The 24176-nt window shown below is 37.2% G+C and overlaps 1 protein-coding gene across 7 annotated transcripts in view; it reads right to left on the bottom strand.

Moving 5' to 3' along the window:
- GNPDA2 (glucosamine-6-phosphate deaminase 2) overlaps positions 1-23279 on the bottom strand; it is a 32144-nt gene extending 8865 nt beyond the window's left edge. Inside the window, exons 1-6 of one of the 7 annotated variants that reach the window (XM_064285865.1) lie at positions 23148-23262; positions 22652-22839; positions 19753-19914; positions 16056-16157; positions 14785-14967; positions 5045-5229 (exon numbers count right to left, since the gene is read on the bottom strand). In XM_064285865.1, coding sequence (XP_064141935.1) covers positions 5045-5229; positions 14785-14967; positions 16056-16157; positions 19753-19876 — 594 coding nt within the window. In that variant the 5' untranslated portion in view covers positions 19877-19914; positions 22652-22839; positions 23148-23262. Of the gene's footprint in view, positions 1-5044; positions 5230-14784; positions 14968-16055; positions 16158-18824; positions 18920-19180; positions 19371-19395; positions 19417-19752; positions 19915-22651; positions 22840-23147 lie in introns of those variants that run through there. The other 6 variants (XM_003411325.4, XM_023549852.2, XM_023549853.2 and 3 more) reach the window with 6 other exon arrangements.
- Between the last annotated feature and the right edge of the window lie 897 nt (positions 23280-24176).

The following is a 24176-nucleotide window of genomic DNA, read 5'->3' as shown; positions in this document are numbered from 1 at the left end:
TTTGCAAAAGGAGAATTACAAGTCAACAGACAAGTAATTTATATAATTTGGAATGATACATTAAATGGCTTTAGTTTAGAAAAGCAAAAGATACTGCTTTAAGAAAAGCAAGACTCTACAACATTTAAAGAGTAATTCTAAAGAAGTCTGAAGACCGCTACATTGAATACGAGCTATTTAAATTTGTCTTGGAACAAAACGATATAAAGATTAGGGATCTACTTAAAAATAACTTGTTCTTTAAGCACATATGACTGAAAATATCCTTACAAACTCCAGAAAATCCAAGCTCTTCATTCCAATGCCTAACCACCTATAACACAATTCAAAGAATATATGCAAATGAGTATACATGTGCCCGAATGAATCTTCTCTTTATGACCTTTTAACAGTAAACTGATTCCAGTTTACAACTCAACATATGCACACAAATTTCTGTAATGTAATAAACCTATAAACATGTTTTTCTCATCACAATTGCTAAGTAAAAAGATGAATGTTACAATGGGTGTAATTCTAAAATATAACAACATAAAAAGTTTTGTATTACATATTTTATAACTAGATTTTTAATGAGAGAAATGAGTCAGGATATTACTGTATTTCTTTCATCAAGATTCACTGACTTCCATCTTGAAGCTACATCTTAACTAAAATCAAAGCCCATGAATGAATTAAGATATGTATGAATTTCAACTAATGTTTTCATTGATACTTCTTGTTCTTAACTACAAGGATCAAGGCTCAGGGAAGAATAATGATTTATGAATGTGCTAATTTTACTTTGTTGGTTGACATTATTAGCCAACGTTCTTTTCTTAAGATTGATATATATATAACGGGAGTTTTTAAATATGCAGGTTCTTAGCTCCATCCTAGGTATAGTATTCTAATTCAGAACACGTGGAGACAGAACCTAGGACTCAGAGCCCTTTATGCGATTCTTGTGCAGACCATCTCACAGAAGTCCTCAGGCACTTGAAGGGTCTCTATAAAGCTACTTTAACATACACTGCATTAAAGTAGATACTAGAATATCTACTGACATCGGCATGAAAGATATTTTCTGAAGTTTAATTTATTTCAGGAGAATTTAAAAATACGATTTTGTGGTTCAAAACTAAAACAGTGAATTAAGCACTTTCTTTGAATTATCTCATTTAATCCTCAAGACAGGATGAATACTATTGTTATTCCTACTTTACAGATAAACTGAGGAATACAAGGATTCTGTAACTTGTTTGTATCTTGGTTTTGTTAATATACTCCTTCAGAGACAGGGGAACTATTAAAAGGTTTACCAATTAGATAATATGAGCTAAGAGTCTTTCATTATTGAAGCAAACAATATAAAAACATAATGAGAACAGTAGCTACAAATGCCAACATTAAGTGTATCCTGAGAAGAAACAGTGAAAAGACAACTAAAGTTTTATTGATGAGAAAGGTGAAGTATATACTAATGTGAGCAGCATGGAGACTTCCATTCCAAGAGAATGGAAGGAAAGGAGACTAATGGATGCTTGGGGTTGGATGAAGAATTAGTTATTCGTGTTTACTTATGACTACAGCATCGATACATTTAACTGAGAATTAAGAAGAAATACCTGGAAAAGCAGAAGTTGAAAAACACTGCTATCAGAATATCATTTAACACTGATATGTGGTTAGTTAGAATATACTTGCTCCACTATTCTCAAGGGGGGTATTTCTCATATTATGAAAAAGGAGGACCTCTATTAGAATAATCTGGGATGCTTGCTCAAACTGCAAAATCACCAAATTTTATCAATCTCTGAGTGTGGAGACTCGGGTACAGTGTGATTCTTATGTACACTGATGTTTGAGAACCAGTGCTCAGGAAAATACTGCAAGGATACCATACTTTCATGCCACCTAGAAAAAGCATAAGCCTAAAGCAATAAAGCTATTTTAAAAGGTTATGAAATAAGCTGATATGAAAGTTTAAAGTCCACATTTAATCTATCACTCTATAAACAAATAGATGTAAATAAGTTACAAAAATCCATAACCTCATTTTTAGCCCTCAACATCGTTTCCTGGTATTTTCTAATTACCACTTTATAAATGAGGAAATATAGGCTTAGAAAGGTTGAGCGACTTGCCTAAAATCATACAGCTAGCAGAGTACGCAGAATTTTCAGCTCTAAGTTCTAAGCTCTCACCCGTCATACAGCCTTATGATGCCACGAATGTCGGAAGGAGAGACATGTGAACAAACTGGTGTACAAAATATATACAATAGTAAGACACAATGAGGACACGAAGGTCTAATAACTCTCTGGAAGAGTTGGGAAAAGCTTTAGAGTACTTCCTATCCGAAGCCAAGTCTTAAGAATAGTAGAAAAGCTACAAAAACAGCTTTTCAGACATAAAAAGCTAGAAGTTTGCTAACGTGGAACATACGGCACATGGAAGGAAATGGTTGGAAACTTTGGCTGAAGTCTAAGAATACAGAGTCATGTCACGCTAAGAGGTGAGGGCTCATCTTGTGAGGGGGAAACAAGGAATTTGAGGGTCTTAATTATACAGATAAATAATAAACTAAACCGTATTTTTGAAAAAAATAATTCAGACAGTAATACAGACATTGGGATAGGTAAAGAATGGAGATAGTCAGGAGCTGTTGATCTTTTTGAAATAGTAATAAAACTACTTAGAATTTTCCAAAATTTGAATGTTACTGACATGGTAGCTTTTAAAAAATGGTCATGGAGAAGACTGTCCAAGAATAGTATGCAGAGTGAATATACAATGGTGGGATGAAACCCTACAGAGCAACCGAGCTCAAAAGACAAATGGAAGAAGAGTTGGGGAAGCAGACTGAGAAGGAATGGTTAGAAAGAAAATAATAATGGTAGCGTCTTATGAAGGGAGAAACAGTCAACACTAATAGATGATGATGCGGTCCAGTAGGATGAAATCTACAGAAAAGATGTTGCTTTTAGCAATTAGGAGGCCACTGATGATCTTTGTGACTTTCAGTAAGGCAATAAAGTCAAAAACAGGATTTCATCTATTTTTCCTTTTGTTATCATAAGAATATCCAAATTAGTATAATTATCTATAATTCTAAAGATACTGCTATAGTTAAAGTTTGTCTTTCTTTCTAAATTACTTTTCAAATACCATATTTTTATGCAAATAATGTGTGCCTTCGGTGCTTGCCAGCCACGCCCTCCCCATGAGGCACCCTCACATGAGCCAACTTGCCAGTCCTCTTCCACATGTTGCTGTAAAAAAAAAAAAACTAGCAGAACATGCTTACGAAAATACCTTGCACAGCTAGGGTGCAGCTGGCAAACAAATGCAGGAACTGCACGTTATTTGCATAAAATACCATATATGGCAATATCTTTAAATACACCTTGGTAAAACAAAATTTAATCCTTTGAGGATAAATCTGGCTTTTGGAAACCTGCCAAAAGTCAATAAAAATCAGTTCTGATGATTCAGGAAGATAACCAAGCTGTGGATATGGCTAATTTCACCCAAAATGAATTATGAAAATATATAATTCATTCAAACAATTCCCAAGTTATTGAATGCCTATTATGTGACAGACAGTGTTAGAAAAACAAGGCAGTTCTGTCAAAGTTCCAGCTCTTAACAGGTTTCAATGTGCTTGTTTCAAAAGAATGCTGTGAAAACTTAAAGCAGTATGATAGGCCACTTGGAAAATGATGAAATCCCATACCCTATTATACGTGAATAATGCACGCGCTATATGCTTTCTTGCCTACCGCGCAACCTCCTTCTGCATTATTTTCCTAGGTGCACTATGCATATTACGTGTGTGGGTGTGCTATTTATGTGGGTGCATTATTTGCAGGAAATACGGTAGTTTTGCCATGATGATTTTCTTTATGATCATGTTAGGGACAAATATTGTAAGATGAAGGGCATCATATACTTTCGCTGAAAAAATTAACCAAAAGAAATCTGTATTTGTATAATTCTCTATTCATTCTAACAACTAACATGTGGTTGCATTGTAACTTAAATCTTGTTGAAGACAAGAAGTCTATTTGCATAACTTTCAGTTTCATATTTTAGAAATAAGACTATTCTGAAATCTTTTTCCTAACTTACTATGAACTTTCAGTCCTTAAAAGATCTTTTCTTCGTATTAAAAAAAATAAAAATAAAAAACAGTTGCCATCCAGTCAATTGTGACTCATAGTGACCCCACAGGACAGAGTAGAACTGTCTCAAAGGTTTCCAAGCAGTGATTGGTGGATTTGAGCTGCCAACCTTTTGGTTAGCAGTCAAGTTCTTATTTTTTTTAGAGAATGAGAAACTCCTATATTTTGGCTCAAGTCTAGGTATATTTATGTCAGGGTCAGTTTGCGCTGTCTGTACTCATGCCTCTGAACCTGTTCAATCCTGCTGCCTGAAAGGAATGAAATTCTGAGATTCCATATAATTTAACCACTTATAATCATGGACTGGATATAATTTGTTCTGTTATTCTCAGGGAAGGAAATGACAGCCCAATTAAAACTTTAAATGAAACAGGACTATTGTTCTGAGCTTTATTCTTCTTAAACATACCAAATTCGGAATAAACCTCGCCTTTGATCCATTCCTTCCTGCTGGAAACCAACTGGGCTATTCTCCTACAGTCAAGAAGCACTTCACACTGCATTATCCTGAGGGCTCCAAAAGTAATATAACTCAAATTGCATCTTTGTCCCAGCAGTCCTTTCATAATACTATTTCACTTAAAAAAGAACTATCTGATCTTTATAACTTCAGAACCTCAGTTCAAACTATAAAGCAGGGACAGACAAATGAAGCACTACCTCAAAGAAATGGTGCCTGATTCTTAGTTTGCAGATCCCAAAGACTTAATTTGGTTAAATCCTAAAGATGTCAGTAACACTGACAGAAGCTAGCTACTAAAAGCTGGAAAACAATTTATATGATCAAAAAATGCAACCAAAATTAATACTTAGCACCATAATTCCCCTAAAATACATAAACATCAAAGTGAAAACATTAAAGAACATTTAATTCTTACTTCTCTCGCATCCATCACTGTCCCCACACCAACTGTTAGAGCCATAGTTGGCACTTTCGACAAATCTCCATCAAAATATTTAGCATTTGCCAAAATGGTGTCCATTGCTAGAGTCTTTAATCTTGTTCTTGACACTAAACTGGATCCTGGCTCATTGAAAGCGATATGACCATCTGGACCTATTCCTTTTAAAAGAAAGACACATACACACATGTATATATTAATAAGTAAGGTTTCTCACATAAACTAAGATTTCTCATAGTTCAATGTGGTTTTAAGAGTAAAGAAATAATAAACACACTTACCTTGTTTTATTTTATAGTTGGATCCATTTCTGTACCTGATTCAAGTACTTCAATATTTTCTATATGCTTAGCATTGAGTTAGCATGATTCTAACAACACAAGTAAAATGAAGTATCACCTTACATTAGAATGGAAACCCTGGTGGCGTTGTGGTTAAGAGCTATGGCTGCAAACCAAAAAGTCAAGTCGGCAGTTCGATCCACAAGGTGCTCCTTGGAAACCCTCTGGGGCAGTTCTACTCTGTCCTATAGGGTCGCTATGAGTCAGAATTGACTTTACAGCAGAGTTTGTTTTGTTTTTACTTTAGAATAACTTTAGTTTATAAGGCACTTTCACGTGTATTATCTCAACAACAGATACATCTAAAAATCTTGAGAGACAAACTAGGTATATCTACCCCTCTCATCTGTCCTGTCTTTTTTTTTTTTTAAAACTCAAAAGGAAACTTTGATGCTCAAGGATAATAGGTCACTCATTCAAATCACAATTTGAGATAGGATTCAAATTTAAGCCTTCTGATTCCCAACCCGGTGCTCTTTATACTCAGACTTATAAATTCCTTGGTTCTAGTTCAGATTTTTTTTTTTTTTTAGTCCAGATAGGGTAATTAACCAGTAACCTCTCTGTATTATAGTTCCTCACTGATAAAAATGTATACATTGGACAAGGTAACATCTAGGATAGTGGAGTTTTTTTTTTTTTAAACTTTGTTGACTGTAACCTATTATAAGAAGTACATTTGACATTGCAATCTAGTACACATACACACACATCACACATTTACACATACATAATTAAAACCAGAATTGCATGAAACAAAGAGCCACACAAGCTATTTTCTATTATATTCCATTTCATTAACAACAGGAACAAAAAGGAAATGTTAGATGTGACTGAATATAGTTATTTCATGCTTTAATAATGGATGACAACATACAATTTGAAAAACAATGCTTTGAAATACCTATTGCCAACACTTTCATATGCATATGAGGTGACTGAAAACACCTTGGCTTGGGTCAGGTGCACCTTAGTCCTCAAAATGACATCTTTGCTTTTTAACACTTTAAAGAGGTCTTTTACAGCAGATTTACCCAATACAATGTACCCTGGGGTTTTCATATGCATGTGAAAGCCGTACAATGAATAAGGAAGACTGAAGAATAACTGATGCCCTTGAGTTGTAGGTTGACTCCACAGCACTGGGTTTTGAGTTGTGGTGCTGGTGAAGAATACTGAATATACCATGTACTCCCAAAAGAACAAGTCTGTCTCAAAAGAAGTATGGTCAGAATGCTCCTTAGAAGCAAAGATGACGAGACTTCGACTCGGTTTTGGACATGTTATCAGGAAGGACCAGTCCCTGGAGAAGGACATAATGGTTGGTAAAGTGGAAGGTCAGTGAAAAAAAAGAAGACCCTCAAGGAAATGGACTCACATGGTGGCTGCAAAGATGGGCTCAAGCATAACAACGATCATGAGGATGGCACAGGACTGGGCAGTGTTTCATTCTGTTGCACATGGGGTCACTATGAGTTGGAACTGACTCAACAGCACCTAACAACAACCGCCAGTACTAAATGTTCAGGATTGCCTTTAAAATATAGATAAAAATACAGCATTCCTCATTTGAGGTAAACAGGAAATAAATCTTTTCATAAAATCAAGAATTTCTCTACGACATAAATAAATCAAGTTTTATGTACGTTTCCTACTAATCAATCAGATATCTGGCAATCTCAATTAAAAAATAAACCCACAAGTTTTCTGAGTCATTAAAAGGTCTATTACATTTATATTCTGCATATTTAATGATTAGTGTATTTTACTGACTCTTAAAATAAAATTCTAACAAATTTTCCCCAAGTCTCAACAACATAAAATATGACAAAGAGTAACTTGGTTTTGATGGAGGAGAAAAGAGAATGAAGTGTAGGTATTTTAATGTGGAGACATAAACCAGATCTACATAAACTTAATATGCATGGATGTTTCTTTTCCACTATTATGTATTTGCTTGTAAGTTCTGAATGGTAGGTGTGCATTTCTCTATAAATCTATAAAAGTGTTCTGTTCTTCCTTTTAAATATACATCTGTGGAAATATTTATATTTTTCTATATATGTATAAAGAGGAAAGGATAAAACTAGGAAAATATAAGTTCAAGAAAGGAAGCGTTCTAACACTAGTCGTCTGGTGATGTGGGCCACACAGAAGTGCACAGCTAAGTTGAAATTATGAGGGAAGGTTCATGAAGGAGAAGGGTCAACACATGCCATGAACAACTGTCAAAAATTGAGATGCTGATATAAAACTACTTTTTTAAATGTTGAGAATATTTTACTAAGCTTTGCAAAATTTTCTTAAAAATAATCACAAAACCTAAAATCCATGCTAACTCTTCTTCAGCCTTCAAGTCTAAACTATCAGCACCTCTATGAAGTATCTCTAAAATCTGAGCCTGAGTTACATGTTGTCCTCTGTTGCTGTGGGAAACCCTGGTGGCATAGGGGTTAAGCGCTACGGCTGCTAACCCAAAGGGTAATTCTGCGGTATAGAATGTGAACTTCATGAATAAGGGATTTCTCTCCTTCAGTGCCATATCCTTGTCATTTACAGCAGCACATGACATACAGGATGCCCTCCATAAATAACAGGTGAATAAATGGATGGTTGCTACTCTTTGGTGTGCTCAGTATCGTTTCTTCCACCTCTGGCCTTCTCCTCTGCTCTGCTTCCCTTATCACAAGGACTACTGTTGTTAGGTGTCATCAAGTCAGTTCCGACTCACAGAGATCCTATGTACAACAGAACAAGGACCAGAACAACCATAATACCCTGCATCTCTCTTGGACTGAGTGACTGTGACCTAGGCATAAGTACATGTCCCAAGCTGAACCAATCAGAATCTTTCTCTGGAGAATCTGAAACTTGATTAGGGACAAAGAAAGAAAGAAAACATCTAGAACTGAAGGATTTGATAACATCACTGCAAGAGAAGGTTGATGAGTTCCTACTTCTGAGATCTGAGGTTTCCCAGTTCTTATCCTTCCAAAGAATTGGTTATTTCAACTCCTCCTTCCGTTCTGGGGGTCACCTTAGAATCACTCTAGTAAATTTGCTTTTGTTTTTTGTCCCCTTGTTAGTTTCTGTTACTTGTAAACCAAAGAACCCAATCACATAACCAAATTAGGATAGTTTGCTTCCTTGTCTTCTTATATTTTACTCTTTAAACAAATACCTAAAGATAATACCTTTAGATTCTATCTACGAAATTGTTTGCATTTTGTACTGCTGGGGATGAGTCAGAGACTGTGTTATATGCCTTATCCATCCATCAGTTTTGCCATCAGAGGAATACTGAGAACTTGTGAGAGTATATATTTCCTTCTTTTGATTTGTATAGAGGGAAAGGAACTCTTGTTCCATTTCCGAGGAGTGAGCAATAGTAGATTAACATTTTCGCACTCTTTCTTCCACTCTACTGTTTTTTTTTTTTTTTTAATTAACTTTTATTAAGCTTCAAGTGAACATTTACAAATCCAATCAGTCTGTCACATGTAAGTTTACATACATCTTACTCCCTTCTCCCACTTGCTCTCCCCCTATTGAGTCAGCCCTTTCAGTCTCTCGTTTCGTGCCGATTTTGCTATCTTCCCTATCTCTCTCTCTTCCCATCCCCCCTCCAGTCAAGAGCTGCCAACACACTCTCCAGTGTCCACCTAATTTAATTAGCTCACTCTTCATCAGCATCTCTCTCCCCGCCGCTGACCAGTCCCTTTCATGTCTGAGGAGTTGTCTTCGGGGATGGTTCCTGTCCTGTGCCAACAGAAGGTCTGGGGAGCATTGCCGCCGGGATTCCTCTAGTCGCAGTCAGACCATTAAGTATGGTCTTTTTATGAGAATTTGGGGTCTGCATCCCACTGATCTCCTGCTCCCTCAGGAGTTCTCTGTTGTGCTCCCTGTCAGGGCAGTCATCGATTGTGGCCAGGCACCAACTAGTTCTTCTGGTCTCAGGATGATGTAGGTCTCTGGTTCATGTGGCCCTTTCTGTCTCTTGGGTTCTTAGTTGTCGTGTGACCTTGGTGTTCTTCATTTTCCTTTGCTCCAGGTGGGTTGAGACCAATTGATGCATCTTAGATGGCCGCTTGTTAGCATTTAGGACCCCAGACGCCACATTTCAAAGTGGGATGCAGAATGTTTTCATAATAGAATTATTTTGCCCATTGACTTAGAAGTCCCCTCAAACCATGGTCCCCAGACCCCCGCCCCTGCTCCGCTGACCTTTGAAGCATTCATTTTATCCCGAAACCTCTTTGCTTTTAGTCCAGTCCAATTGGGCTGACCTTCCTTGTATTGAGTGTTGTCTTTCCCTTCACCTAAAGCAGTTCTTATCTACTGATTGATCAATAAAAAACCCTCTCCCTCCCTCCCTCCCTCCCCACTTCGTAACCACAAAAGTATGTGTTCTTCTCAGTTTTTTCTATTTCTCAAGGTCTTATACAATATTTGTCCTTTTGCCTCTGACTCATTTCGCTCAGCATAATGCCTTCCAGATTCCTCCATGTTATGAAATGTTTCAGAGATTCGTCACTGTTCTTTATCGATGTGTAGTATTCCATTGTGTGAATATACCACAATTTATTTACCCATTCATCCGTTGACAGACACCTTGGTTGCTTCCAGCTTTTTGCTATTGTAAACAGAGCTGCAATAAACATGGGTGTGCATATATCTGTTTGTGTGAAGGCTCTTGTATCTCTAGGGTATATTCCTAGGAGTGGGATTTCTGGGTTGTATGGTAGTTCTATTTCTAACTGTTTAAGATAACGCCAGATGGACTTCCAAAGTGGTTGTACCATTTTACATTCCCACCAGCAGTGTATGAGAGTTCCAATCTCTCCGCAGCCTCTCCAACATTTATTATTTTGTGTTTTTTGGATTAATGCCAGTCTAGTTGGTGTGAGATGGAATCTCATCGTAGTTTTAATTTGCATTTCTCTAATGGCTAATGATCGGGAGCATTTTCTCATGTATCTGTTGGCTGCCTGAATATCTTCTTTAGTGAAATGTGTGTTCATATCCTTTGCCCACTTTTTGATTGGGTTGTTTGTCTTTTTGTGGTTGAGTTTTGACAGAATCATGTAGATTTTAGAGATCAGGCGCTGGTCTGAGACGTCATAGCTGAAAATTCTTTCCCAGTCTGTAGGTGGTCTTTTTACTCTTTTGGTGAAGCCACTCTACTGTTTTTAATTCACAGGGGAGGAGCTGGAAACCCCATTGTGCCTCAAGCCCCACCTGCAATCTCTAACCCAATGTAACCTTTAATAAAGCTGACATTTTGATCCCATTTGGTTCAGTTCTTAGTGTTTTTATTAAACAAACCCTGGAACAAAAGAAGGGTAAGTAGTAAGATCCAGACACCAAGCCTCATCTTTACAACCCAATGATACCTCCCCGCAAAAAACCTAACCCACTGCTGTCTAGCTGATTCCAACTCATAGTAACCCTATTGGACAGAGGAGGACTGCCCCACAGGGTTTCTAAGGCTTTATGGAAGCAGACTGCTGCATCTTTCCCGCGGAGCAGCTGGTAGATTCAAACTGCAGGCCTTTCGGTTAACAGGTGACACTTAAAACCACTGTGCCACCACTGCTCCTGCAAACCTAAACCAATAAATGTAACAAATAAATAAGATTCACTCCTGTATGAGTACATTTCCAAAAATAAGGTATCCCAATACCCAAATAGGAAAAAGTTCAGAGAAAATGCAATAAACTAACCCTTCTCTCCCTATGCTCAAAGTGATTATGTCCACTAGAATGGTAACTATAAAATTTCAGACCCTGAATTATCAAGACTACTGTGAAAATGCTAATGGAGGAGCCAAGCAAACTCCTTTAAAACTTTTTTTTTGTGGGGTGGGGTGGGTAGGGGGAAACAACTACAGAAAAGTTAAAACAAAAATCTGTCTAAAAACAAAGTTCTTTGTAGTAGTTAAGAGTCAGTGATAAGCATAAATAATTTTAATTAATACTTCATCTACTTCCAAGGAAAACTGAGATGGCTTATAGTGAGGAAATGTACCAAAAACTTTTAGCTAAAAAGAAATCAGAAATGACTTAAAGTTATAAGGAAAAAAGAGAATTCTACCAGAAATCACATTAATATATAAATGCTTTCTGGAAAGCAGATAAAGAACAAACTGGAATTACAGCGTTCCTATCAGTTTCTTTTGTTTGTTTTCTTCCCCCAATGAAGTCTATTTCCTGGCACTGAAGTCCATGGATCCTTACCTAAGGTCAACAAATTAACAAAAAAAAGTCCTCAACTGAAGAAGGGAAAAAAAAAATCAGGCAGACATTTTTAATCATGAACCTCTAACAATTAACATTTTTTTTTTTACATAATGGTATATCAGCAAAAACATTTCTTGATATAACTAAGATAAACAGATCCAGGTATAGGATATTCCAGTGATTCTACTTGATTCTGATATACAGTTTAGAAAATTTAAAGAATGAATGGTTTAGTATATTCCTTAAATGTTCTAAAACACCTATTGTCTTAGCCTTATTTTGATAGATGCAAAACGGAAATTATCCCAAAATTGAGTTATATGGACAAAACTGGAGGGTAAATGTTCTCTAGGAATACTGAAGCAATGTTAGCAAATTTTATTTAAAAACACAGATAATTTTCTATTTTAAAAAGCAAGAGTCTAACATGGATTTTCTTGCTCAGATAAATAATCACCCCATCTATGCAGGAAAATACATGGCATTGGTCTGTTAGGCAGGGACAAAAATTTCCTCAAAGAGGCTATTTCAGTCTCACTGGAATGCCCTGAAAGGTAATTCAGTCAAAACCTCAACAGAAAATTCAATAAACTAAGGAAAAATTATTTCAGCATCTAGAGTTCTAAGACAAAGAGAAGACTGAACACTGAAAACACAACTATTTCCAGTTACACTTTATGAGTTAGTTGTGAGAGGCATTTCACATATATTATAGCTCAGTTAATTCTCACAACTCTGGACTGGTAAATATTAATTGTTTTACTGATGACTTATTATATTAAACTTAATTTACAAGGCCATGAACAGACAATAAGCAGGAGAAACAGGATGCAAATTTATGCCTGACTTTAAGGGCATCCAATCACCTCAATCGCAGATTAACTTCAGGACAGTTCTATGGAAGCTCTAATTCATGTAATTACGAGCACTTTCCTAATAAATTCATGGTAAGACCTATCCAGAAAACTTGTTAACTTAGGCTTTAGTATTTTTAGTTGAATAGTAAAAAATGCACCAAAAACAATTTTGGTTTTGGTTTAGTTCATATTATACTATTCTGATTGTAATTATAGCTACCTGTTCCAGCTGTTTCTATGGATGACAAGAAACCATACTGTCATTACAAGAGAAGAAACTCTTTTTCCTAGTTTCAGTGGTAGATTATGTACCTAATTCATTTAAAATATAAATGTTCAATCAAGTTCTTTAGATATTTAAAATAATAGCCTCAACTTTTTAATGTGTGTGTGTATATATATACACACAGAAAATATACATCTACATGATTCTGATTCATGGTGACCTCATGTGTATGGAGTAGATATGCTCCACCGGGTTTTCAAAGCTGTGACCATTAGAAAGGGGACTGACAGGCCTGTTTTCTGAGGTGTCTCTGGGTGGTGCTAACCTTCTGGCTAGTAGTCAAGTGCTTAACCACCTGTGCCATCCAATGACCTTCACATATAAACCAAAAATCAAACCCACTGCCGTTGAATTAATTCTGACTCATAGCAACCCTATAAGACAGGGTAGAACTACCTCATAGGGTTTCCAAGGAGTGCCTGGTGGATTCGAACTGCCAATCTATTGGTTAGCGGATGTAGCTCTAAACCACTCAGACATAGCTCTTTACCACTACGTCACCAGGTTTTCCACATACATACATGTTATTTAGAGCCCTGATGGTGCAGTGGTTAAGAGCTTGGCTGCTAACCAAGATGCCTGCAATTCGAATCCAGCAGTAGCTCCTTGGAAACCCTGTGGGGCAGCTCTATCCTGTCCTACAGAGTCGCTATGAGTCAGAGTTGACTCAATGGCAATAGGTTATGTATTATTTACAGGTAGAATTTGGTCAATTAAACATTCACACACTTTGGAATTTATAAAGACAATTATAATGGCTGCTAACCTAAACGTTAGAGGTTCAAGTCCCTCCCAGTGGCATGTTGGAAGTAAGGCATGGTGATCTACTTTAAAAAAATCAGCCATTGAAAACCCAACAGAACACAGCTCTATTCTAACACACATGGGGTCACCATGTGTCAGAAAGAACTGACTAGATGACAACTGGTTTAAAGGCTAATAATGAACAGAAGTTTTACATCATTCTTAACTGACTTCTCAGTGAGACGAAACAACTTAAGTGATCAGTATAGAAGCATTAAAATCCATCAGTTCCTTAAACAAACTTTAAGAGATTCAACCCTGTAATCAGATAAGGTTAGCGTCTTAGTTATCTAGTGCTGCTATAACAGAAATACTACAAGTGGATGGCTTTCACAAAGAGAAATGTATTCTCTCACAGTTTAGAAGCTAGAAGCCCAAATTCAGGGCACCAGCTCTAGGGGTAGGCTTTTTCTCTGTCAGTTCTGGGGGAAAATCCCTGTCATCTTCCCCAGACAAGGAGATTCTCAGCGAAAGGAACCCTGGGTCCAAAAGACGCGCTATACTCTTGGCTCTTGTTTCTTGGTGGTATAAGGTCCCCCCGTTTCTCTGCTCGCTTCTTTCTATCTCAAAATAGGTTGACTTAAGACACACCTAATATTGTAGATTGCTATGAGTCAGAAATCGACTGGGTTTAGTTTGGTTTTTAATACTGTAGATTGAGTCCTACCTCATTAACATAACTGTCGCTAGTCCCACCTCATCAACATCATAGAGAAAGGATTAACAACACACAGGAAAATCACATCAGATGACAAAAACGTGGACCATCACACAATACTGGGAATTATGGCCTAGCCAAGTTGACAGATATTTTGGGGGGATACAATTCAATCCATGACAAATAGGTTGGAATTTTAAAGAAATTTTAAAAGGATAAGGTTATCACCGAGGAAAGGACGCAGATACTCTTTTTGAAAAGTGTAGTAAACTGTCAGTCCTAACAGGGTAAAATTAGAAGTGTAGCAGAGATTGGGACCTACCTCTTAAGACATGATTTAGACAATTCCAACTGTTAAAATTTTAAGTTTTTTTTAATTAAAATAAAGTAGAAATCAGTAGTTGAATAAATAGGTATTATAAACAGTCACAGACATTCTTTATATTACACAGTGATGCCTTTTTTAAAAAAAATTTTGTAACACCTAATTCAAATACTAACAATTGATTAACGGCAAAATGTTTTACATACCTCCAACAAAAAGATCTATTCCTCCAGCTTCTTTAATTTTCTTTTCAAATGCATCACATTCTGCTTGCAAATCTGCAGCATTTCCATCAAGGATATGAGCATTATTAGGGTCTATATCAATATGCTTAAAAAAGTTATTCCACATATAAGAATGATAGCTTTCAGGATGATTTCTGGGAAGTCCTAAATATGAAATTAATAAATAAAAATGTAACTATTTCCAGAAATAAATCTAAAGTTTATTTTTCTAATTAAGCCATAAATGCTACTTAAATTATATGGCCCTTCTATACCATATTCAATTTAAAAGCATTTTATGTGGAACATATGCTTATTACATGACAGGAACTATCTTAATCACTTTACATGGATGTATTAACTCTATTAACATGCACACCTAAGGAATTCCTATTATCATTCTCATCTTACAGATGAACAATTAGAGAACAGGTAAGTTTAATAACTTTCCCAAAGTCACAGAGCTCACAGGAAGGCTGGGATTCAAACACAGAAAGGCTAGTGAATGTTTGCTTACACACTCCACTCCACCTCTCAAATGCATAAAGTATTAACCAACGCACTGATTTCTGTGTTATGCTCGATGTAAATTAATCAGCCATTCAGCTGAACTGCTGGCCTGCATTTCGCCTCTGCTCTTTCTAAATGCATGTGAAGCATACCGAGTCACAACAGCTCTTTGGCTCTCACTTATGCTGTCATATAAAATGCCTATAAAGCATTTGTCGCTTAAAATACATTAGTACATTTTTACTTGCCAATAATCCTCCAGTACACAAACTGAAAATGGATTCCAAGTTTAAAGTTTAACACAGAGTTTCTACACATAACAGACCTTTCCAGTTAAGCAAGTTAACATTCAATAAACAAGAAAAGCTTCAGGGCTTGAAATAAATATTAACATTATATTTGAAAAAATATTTTACAATTTACTTTTACTCACATATTGCTTAATTTATCCCCACCACAACATTGGTTTTAACCCTGCTTTAAGAAAAGACTTAAAAAAGAGTCAGAGAATGAGAAACGTGACGGATTGGCTCAAGGTTACATGACTGATAAGTGGCAGGGCCCAGGATGAATACAGATCGTCTGATTTCTCTGGTCTAACACGCTTCCACTATTACGTGCTGTCATCATAAAGAGTTTTATATAAACCCTCAACCTCATCACAAAGCACTACATTATACTTTAGAAACATATTATTTTATTAAAAATACAAAATATACCCAATGTATTCAAACATAGCTTACCAACATATTCATCCATGTTAAAGGTCTTCACATATTTAAAAGAAAGGTCTCCATTCTTGTGATATTCTATTAGTTTTTTATAACATCCTAAAGGTGTACTCCCTAAAACAGATAAAGATTACATTTTTTAATATAACTTTAAAATCTGTTTTTTAAAAAGTTCTTAACTTTATTCTTTTCTGATTTAACAATTATTCTATATTTCTAATTTATTAGGTAGTTATTACTTCAAACACATATTTAACAAATATACATTAAACAAAGTAGTCTCTTTACAGGGTACCTTGAAATTTCAGTAATTTGATATACTAAAAAGTACAATTCATGGAAATTACCCAAGTTGAAAAAAACTATTATTTGTAGAATTTTCTAAATAAACCTGGAAATCTATCACTAGAAATTACAGTTTGAAAAACTATTCTTGAATTGTTGAGTATCTAGAATTACTATTGAAATTCCAAGATTAGAAACTTCTAAAGAGCACATTTAAATTAAAAGAAAAATCAACATCCCATTTTTTGTGAAAAAAATCTTTATTAGAGAAGGATTTCCAGTATAAACGATACACAAAAGGGTCAAGTGCTGACCGCTTAGTGAAATCAAAGGGCAAACTGGAGCTAAATTTAAATACTGTCCCTACTTTCAAAAATAATTTCTGAAACTAACAAGGATTGAGGAAAGGACTTCAGCCTTCCTGTTTAACTGGGCCTCCTGTTCCTCATTTTGTATTATCTTCAGCACATTTCCACTAAAATGTGTAACGTAAAGTGAGAAAGAGAAGTTTAAGATAGAGGACTTGCAGGAAATGGGATCTTGGCTTTGAATACATCATGTGTTTTCTTAGTTTTATTGCTTATAATGGATTCCTTTACATGTTTTTTAAAATTAATATTTGAAAAGAGAATTTTGTTTGATGGTGTTGTGCGATCACCCACCCATTGCCATCCAGTCGATTCCGACTCATAGCGACCCAATAGGACAGAGTAGAACTGCCCCATAGGGTTTCCAAGGAGTGCCTGGTAGATTTGAACTGCTGACCTTTTGGTCAGCAGCTGTAGCACTTAACTACTATGCCACCAGGGTTTCCTGCTGTGTTATATGACACAATAAATATAAATGAATTTAGTCATTTGGGAATGGTCTTTCTTGTTTTCTAAATTTGCTTTGTGTTTTTCATTCTATTTCTAATCTGGAAGGCTAGACTGATTGCATTCTTATAACAAGCTAGCTACCTGGTCCTTCCAGTCCTGGCTGGAGTATTGATTTCTATTCCACCCACCATCATGGCGGCGGAGGGAGAACTTGCACAGAAAATTTCTACTCAAATAGCAGGCAGAAGTCTGAGAGAACTAAACTAAACTAAAAAAAAAAAACCATTGCCCTCAAGTCAATTCTGACTCACGGTGACCCCATGTAGTCTCTGGCAAAAAAATACTAAGGAAGTTCAAGAGTAGTAAATATTTAGCAAGAACTAACATGGCTGAGACAAAGATTATTAAGACTGTTTCTGTCTTGGGAGAACTCACAAAATAGGACTAAAACAAGTAGAAAATACTCACGACAAATGGAAAAACATTGTAAATAATCTTAAAAAAAGTCCGGAATACTACAATGAACCAAAAGAGAAAAGTCTATTCCAGGAAGGGTCAAAAAGGATAACTTTTCAACTGAAAGCTTAAGAAGGGGAAGAATTCCAAAAGTCAAAGGTGGGCAGGGCAAAATGGGAAAAGAGGAAGGCTCAGAGATGACACCCGTATGCCTACCGTGTGCTAGATGCTGTGCTGATGTTACATTACCTCAGGCAAACCCCCACAACCTTGGGAGTCTCGCATTATCTTTCTCATTTTGAAGATGGAAAAATTGGGTCAAAAAGATTAAGGAATTTGCCAAATCTCACATGGCAGTAAAGTCAAGGATTCATATCTAGATCTGTATGTTTCTAGAGCTCATGCAGTTTTCTCTGTATTATACGCAAACAACATGAGTAAAAGTAAAGAAGCCAGCAAGTTCAAGCCTTAATTTTTGAACTATAAGCCGTCCAGTTTGCCTAGCATGATTCAGGGTAAGAGAGTGGTGGAATTAAGGCTGAGAAGCAGGTCAGGCCTACAGCACGGAAGGCTTTAAATGTCAGGCTCATTAAGATCACTTCAGTGAGTATATATTGAGCAGATAATCCCCAGAAATTGTGCTTGGTGGAGGGACAATTACAACACAGCATGATACTTGCAACTACAGATATGTACGTTCAAGAGTCAAAAGCAGTCAGTGAGAGGGTGTAACTAACATTGTCAATGGTCAATAATGTAGAACGAAAAATGTCAACGAAGCTTTTTCCGGAGACACTGCCTTGGCAGGTGTATTAGTAGGCAGTTATGCTCTCCAAAATAAAGCATAAGTTGTAGATCTAAATATACAAACACACGTTTAGCACTGCTGACATTTGAAGCTTTTCTATCCCCACACTTGAACTACTGTTTATTTCTGCTGCATAATTAAGATAAGAAGAAATTAGGGCTACTATCCTGAGTGTAACCCAGGTTTATAGTACGCAAATTTATACGGAAGCCATGTTCAACACCCAGGGCTCACACATCAGAAGTGGGGATGGTAAGAGGCAGAGCGCTAGTGTGCGTAGTTTTTAACCACGCCCCCCGCCCCTTTGCCACTCTCACCAAGATCTACTGCTCTGGAACAAAAAACAAACAAACAAAACCACAACAAACAAAAAAGCAATTTAATATGCTAAAAAATACTATTAGTGGAAATTACCCAAGTAGAAAAAAAATTATGATTTGTAGCTTGTATGTAGTTGGCATGTATGGAAGGAGGAGCAGGAAGAGACGATATTCTGTCAAAAAAGAACACACTTACAGAAACCTAAAATTAATAAAGCATTTACAATATTCAAAGCATCATACGCTATATTATTTGAAGCCTCAAAACAGCGTTATAAGCTATTATTATCCTTATTTTATAGGTAAGGAAACCAAGGCTCAGGGATATAGCATAAAATGGCATGTCATCACCAAGAAAGTTGCAGCTCTGATTCCAGGTCCAATGTTATTTCCTGTGGAAGTCACAGGTCAACAATACCAAATACAGTGCCATAAGATCAATGATACTACCTGGTTATTTTTTTAAGGGAATCCTTAATAGAACTAAGTCCAATAAAATATGCAATTAATGCTTATGTTTATTCTGTGATAGACACACCAGTCTTCAAATGTTTCACTTGTAATACTTCTAGAACAAAAATAAACACAGATATAGCAAAGCGCTAATAAGACAGTATAAGGCATATGAGGTGAAATTAAGAAGCAATAGTACATACTTCAGGTACCTTTTAACAATTAATAAGAAGGCTTGTCTACTAATAAATTATATGAACAGGAAAAGTAATGCCCCTAAAAGCAAACAAAGGAAAGATCATTAGAGAAAGCTATAAAAAATATTACGACAATAACTTTAGTTAGGATATTTCCTATTGCCTTTTGGAGTGGTAGGTGAGACAGAATCTCAACACAAGAAAATAGTAACTAAGTTTACCTGCTAAATGTATATTTATTTCTGACTTATTTTAATTATACACTAATATGGTCAACCAGCGATACAGCAAGAAGCAAATGAGAAAAATACTAAGAGAAACCCTACAATCCCACCATTTTGACTATCTAAAATGGACAAAGTAGTTTATTACCTGTAGGTAAACCCAGGGTAAAATATCTGTCCTGTCCAGGTTTGAACTGAATGATGCGATTACAGATGTATTTGGCCGCCCATTCACTAGCCAAGTCATAGTTATCAAGAATTACAAGCCTCATTATGATGATGCACAGCGTCCAGGACAAGAAGTTCAATCCTGAGAAAAGTCCATTGTAGAGCGCTTTAGGTAATTTACAGACAAAAGTATAACATACTGATGACTTTAAAAAGGACACGCATATGTACAAAATACAACCAGTCACATCTCCAAGTTTAAAACAGTAATAATAGTTGTTCTTTTTTTGAGGAGACTCTGGGCTCTTGGCAGTGGACTAGGCCATGTAAATTCATATATTCTTCTTTACAAAAATATTGTAAAATAAACATAACACCCAGTTTTAGTAGATGAGAAAAGGGACCCACACAACTTTACTGAGGTCATGCTGGTAGTGCCAGAATTCAAATCAAAGCAAACCGATTACAAAGATACCATACCACGCTGCGTCTACAGGGATAATGTATCTTACTAAACCAACATAAAAATACCCTAATGGCAAACAAAGCAGTATTCATTTCTTCACTGCACATTAACGGTAGTAATGATTATGCAACGACTTTTGAGTTACTTATTAAAATCCAGAGCTCTTATAATGTAACAACCAAATCTCCCTTTTGTTAGTGTTTTTGTAAAATGATATATATTCATTGTACAAATCTCAATCAACACAGAAACATAAACTGAAGAAAATAAAATCAACCCAAATTTCACCACTCAGAAATAATTTCATCTCTCTATGCACACATATAGAATATACGGAAATAATTTTATAACAATGGGATATTAGATATGCTATTTTAATAAAAAATTTAATTTTACTTGAATGCAACAAAAGAAAAAGAAAACAAAGTAAAGAAACTGCTGACCTCTGGGGAAAAATAATTTTTTCCACAAAAAGCAGTTTTAGTTCCTAAAAGATTCCTCTAAGGTTAAGAAAAATTACAGTACAAATATTAAGAGATCAGAGAAATTTTTACTATATGACTCCATTTTAGACAGTGTGGGTTGATCACCATGAAAGTTATGAAAGCTAGCATTCTCATACTTCTTGGCACCTCCTGGTTTCCCTAAGATATAGTTGTTTTGGTGCCATCAAGTTGATTCTGACTCATAGCGGCCCTATATGACAGTAGAACTGCCTCATAGGGTTTCCTAGACTGTAATCTTTACAGAAGCAGACCACCAGGTCATTTCTTCCCACGGAACCATTGAGTGGGTTTGAACCACCCACCTTTCAGTTAGCAGCCTAACTCCAAACCGTTGTGCCACCAGGGCTCCTTCTGTAAGATACATTACTTATTATCAAGATTCATAACATTTATATTGTTTTCTAAACCATAATTCCAAAATTTTAATTCTTAGTTTTCTATTCAAATGGATCAACTACCACCACCAATCCTTCTACATGGCTTCAGTAATCCTGAGTTATTTACCCACGCACTTTACATAGACTAATAAATTCTTTAAGGCGATGAAGTAGGTCTTACTACAATGTAATCTTGTTAAAAAATAATACATGGAGCCTAAATGATGTCTTTAAAAACACAATGATCTAGAATTCTGGAATAACAACAAAAGAATTACGATCTAGAATTCTGGCACAGTAACAAGAGATCTACAGCATTTACTGATGATAATTTACATAATAAGTCATAAATTCAGCTCCACAAATGGGCTTGGCCTCCATCTAAATTCACCAATAATCTAACGTCAGAAGCAATTTTAAAGTTATATACCAAAGAATCAGGAATATTTGCTGTTATGATCATCAAGAAATATATTTGTTTCTAGTAAGAATACTCAGAAAAGGATTACTAATAAAGACAAAAAATTGAAAGGTAAGGAGAAGGAAGGACAGTAGAGTTTTCCAAGTGTCTTCTCTGCTATTGGCATTTTACATGCTATCTTATTTACGTCAGTTCAGTACACTTCCAAGGGTCTACTAAATGCCAAGTATTATGTTAGTTTCTGTAGACACAAAAGATAAGGTCAAGGCCATTAAAGGACTTAAATAATACTTTCTGAGGTAGAAATCATCATTCTCGTTTTTCACATGAAAAAACTGAGACACTGAGAAGTTCACCGCCCATGCTTTAAAGTGATCAAGTGATGGAAGGAACTGGGTTTTTAAAACTAAGTCTATTTGACTCAGACTCATGCTTCCAATGTAAGGTTTTCACAAAGTGCCTTATCAGTAAGAAACACTTAGGAAACTTACTAAAAATACAGAATCCCAGACTCCCCAACAGATCTGAAATGGGGTTTAGGGAGTCCGTACTTTTACAAATATTACAGGTTTATAATCAAATTAAATTTGGAAAAGAACAGGCATGCTGACTTCCTTGCAAGGAGGTTCAAGCAAGTCCCCCAAACCAAGGCACAAGCAAGTTTGTTTTTTTTTTTTTTTTTAAATTATTTACAGTAACAGAGTTCACCTTCAAAAGTCTGGATCACCTCACCCACAGGAAACTAAAATGTCTTCACCACATACTTACACACCCACTGCCATCTTCTTCATATAAACAAACGCGCCTTTTCCCAATCCCCCAAAATCCAAACTGCTGTGGCCCAGGGCGACTCTCTGGCATCACAACCAGATAAAACTCAAAACGGGACCCAGCACCGCCCCCTTCCTCGTCTTCCCTCCCGTGCCGATTCATTCTGGAAGAGCATCGCTTGGGGAAATGACTGCTCAACGAAAGTCTGAGAACTTGAGAGCCGGATGGGAACCTACACACCATTCAGGTTGCACAGCTAGTTAACAGAAGGACCAGGACTTGAACCTGGACTTCCAGAATCCCCGCTGAGCTTTTACCTACACCATGTTGCACCTAACTTGAAAAGGTCTCTGAAGCCCGGGCCACGAAGAAGCGCGCTGGGCAGGGGTGGCCTGGCCACGCGTGTTCGTGACTGATCCCGATGAGAGTCGAGAAGCAGCACAGATGTCAGCTGTCCCTGCCCGGAAGGCGGAGGATGCCGACCCACTTCAACTGGGAGGGCTGCTGGGCCCATTCACTCCGCAAACTACAATGAATGCAAATGACAGGAGGACTGTTACGAATTTCTAACAAGTGTGCGGAGAAGTGTCAGGAGAAAGCCGCCGGATAGGAGGGGCCAGGGACCCAATTCCCAAAAGGAAGACCTGCTGGGCTTGAGGGGAAAGGGCCGGAGCGCCAGTCGCCCCTGCCTCGAGGTGCTCGGGACCCGAATCCGCCCGGGACCTCGAATCCGCCCGGGGCCCCGTCTCCGCACAAAGCACACTCGATGGTACAACAGCCACGCCAAGGGCAATCGCCTGAGTTCCCATTTCCAGGCTGCCACCCTAGACTCACCCGCTGACCCACCGGCTCTTCGAAAGCTGGAGCAGCGGGAGTAATCAACACCCAACAAACACCGGGCGGTCGCCGCCGGCGCGGGAGCGCGGAACACAAGGACCCGGATGGAAACCTAGGCGCCGGAAAGGACGGACGGGGCCTACGGGCACTGCGCATGCGCGCTGCCTCTTGGTCGTCCTGAGCTGTGATACCCAGGGTCCGCCTGAGTTCGGTGCGGGAGGGAGTCTTTCCAACCTGGGAGTCTCTGATTTCTGGAGCATCGCCTTGCTGCTACAATTTTTTCATCTCACAAAGATTAAATCGCTGTGAATTGTAAATGTTTAGTAGATTGGGCCTGCAATGCCCATACACAAGCATTACTTTAGCTGTTGCTTATAAAGGCAATATGAATCTGTCTGTCTTTACCCCAAGCTGATGAACGTCGACTGTGCAAGCAACAATGACAGCTAGGCAACTTACATCAGTAAAGCTCATCAAAGAAAGTTAAATTTGTTAACTCTAGGCAATCGTGTATTATGGGGAAACTTGGAGCACCTCACTGAGGGGGCACTAAGGGGCTTTTTATAGGGTTTGGTCTTAAGGTGCATGATTCAAAGAAAGGGATAGAAGACATAGGAATCTCCTTTGATTTGGGTATCACAGAACTCTGTTCAGAAGGTGAAAGGACTGAACGGAAGCAGGTCTGGGGAAATTGTTGGTGAGGTGTCACTTTCGACTCATTTGCGACCCCATGTACAACAGAAGGAAACACTGCCCGGTGTGCCATTGTCACATTCTTCGCTATGCTTGACCCCATAGTGCAGCCACTATGTCAATCCATCTCATTGAGGGTCTTTCTTTTTGCTCACTCAGTGACATATGAGGCCATTGAAAATACCATGGCTTGGGTCAGGCGCACGCACCTTGGTGCTTAAAGTGACATCTCTGCTTTTTAACACTTTAAAGAGATCTTTTACATCAGATTTTCCCAATGCAATACGCCGTTTGATTTCTTGACTGCTGTTTCCATGGGTATTGATTGTGGAT

The sequence above is a fragment of the Loxodonta africana genome, chromosome 5 (genome assembly GCF_030014295.1).
Source record: "Loxodonta africana isolate mLoxAfr1 chromosome 5, mLoxAfr1.hap2, whole genome shotgun sequence".
In the NCBI taxonomy this organism is placed as follows: domain Eukaryota; kingdom Metazoa; phylum Chordata; class Mammalia; order Proboscidea; family Elephantidae; genus Loxodonta; species Loxodonta africana.
This window is presented reverse-complemented; position numbering and strand designations above follow the sequence as displayed.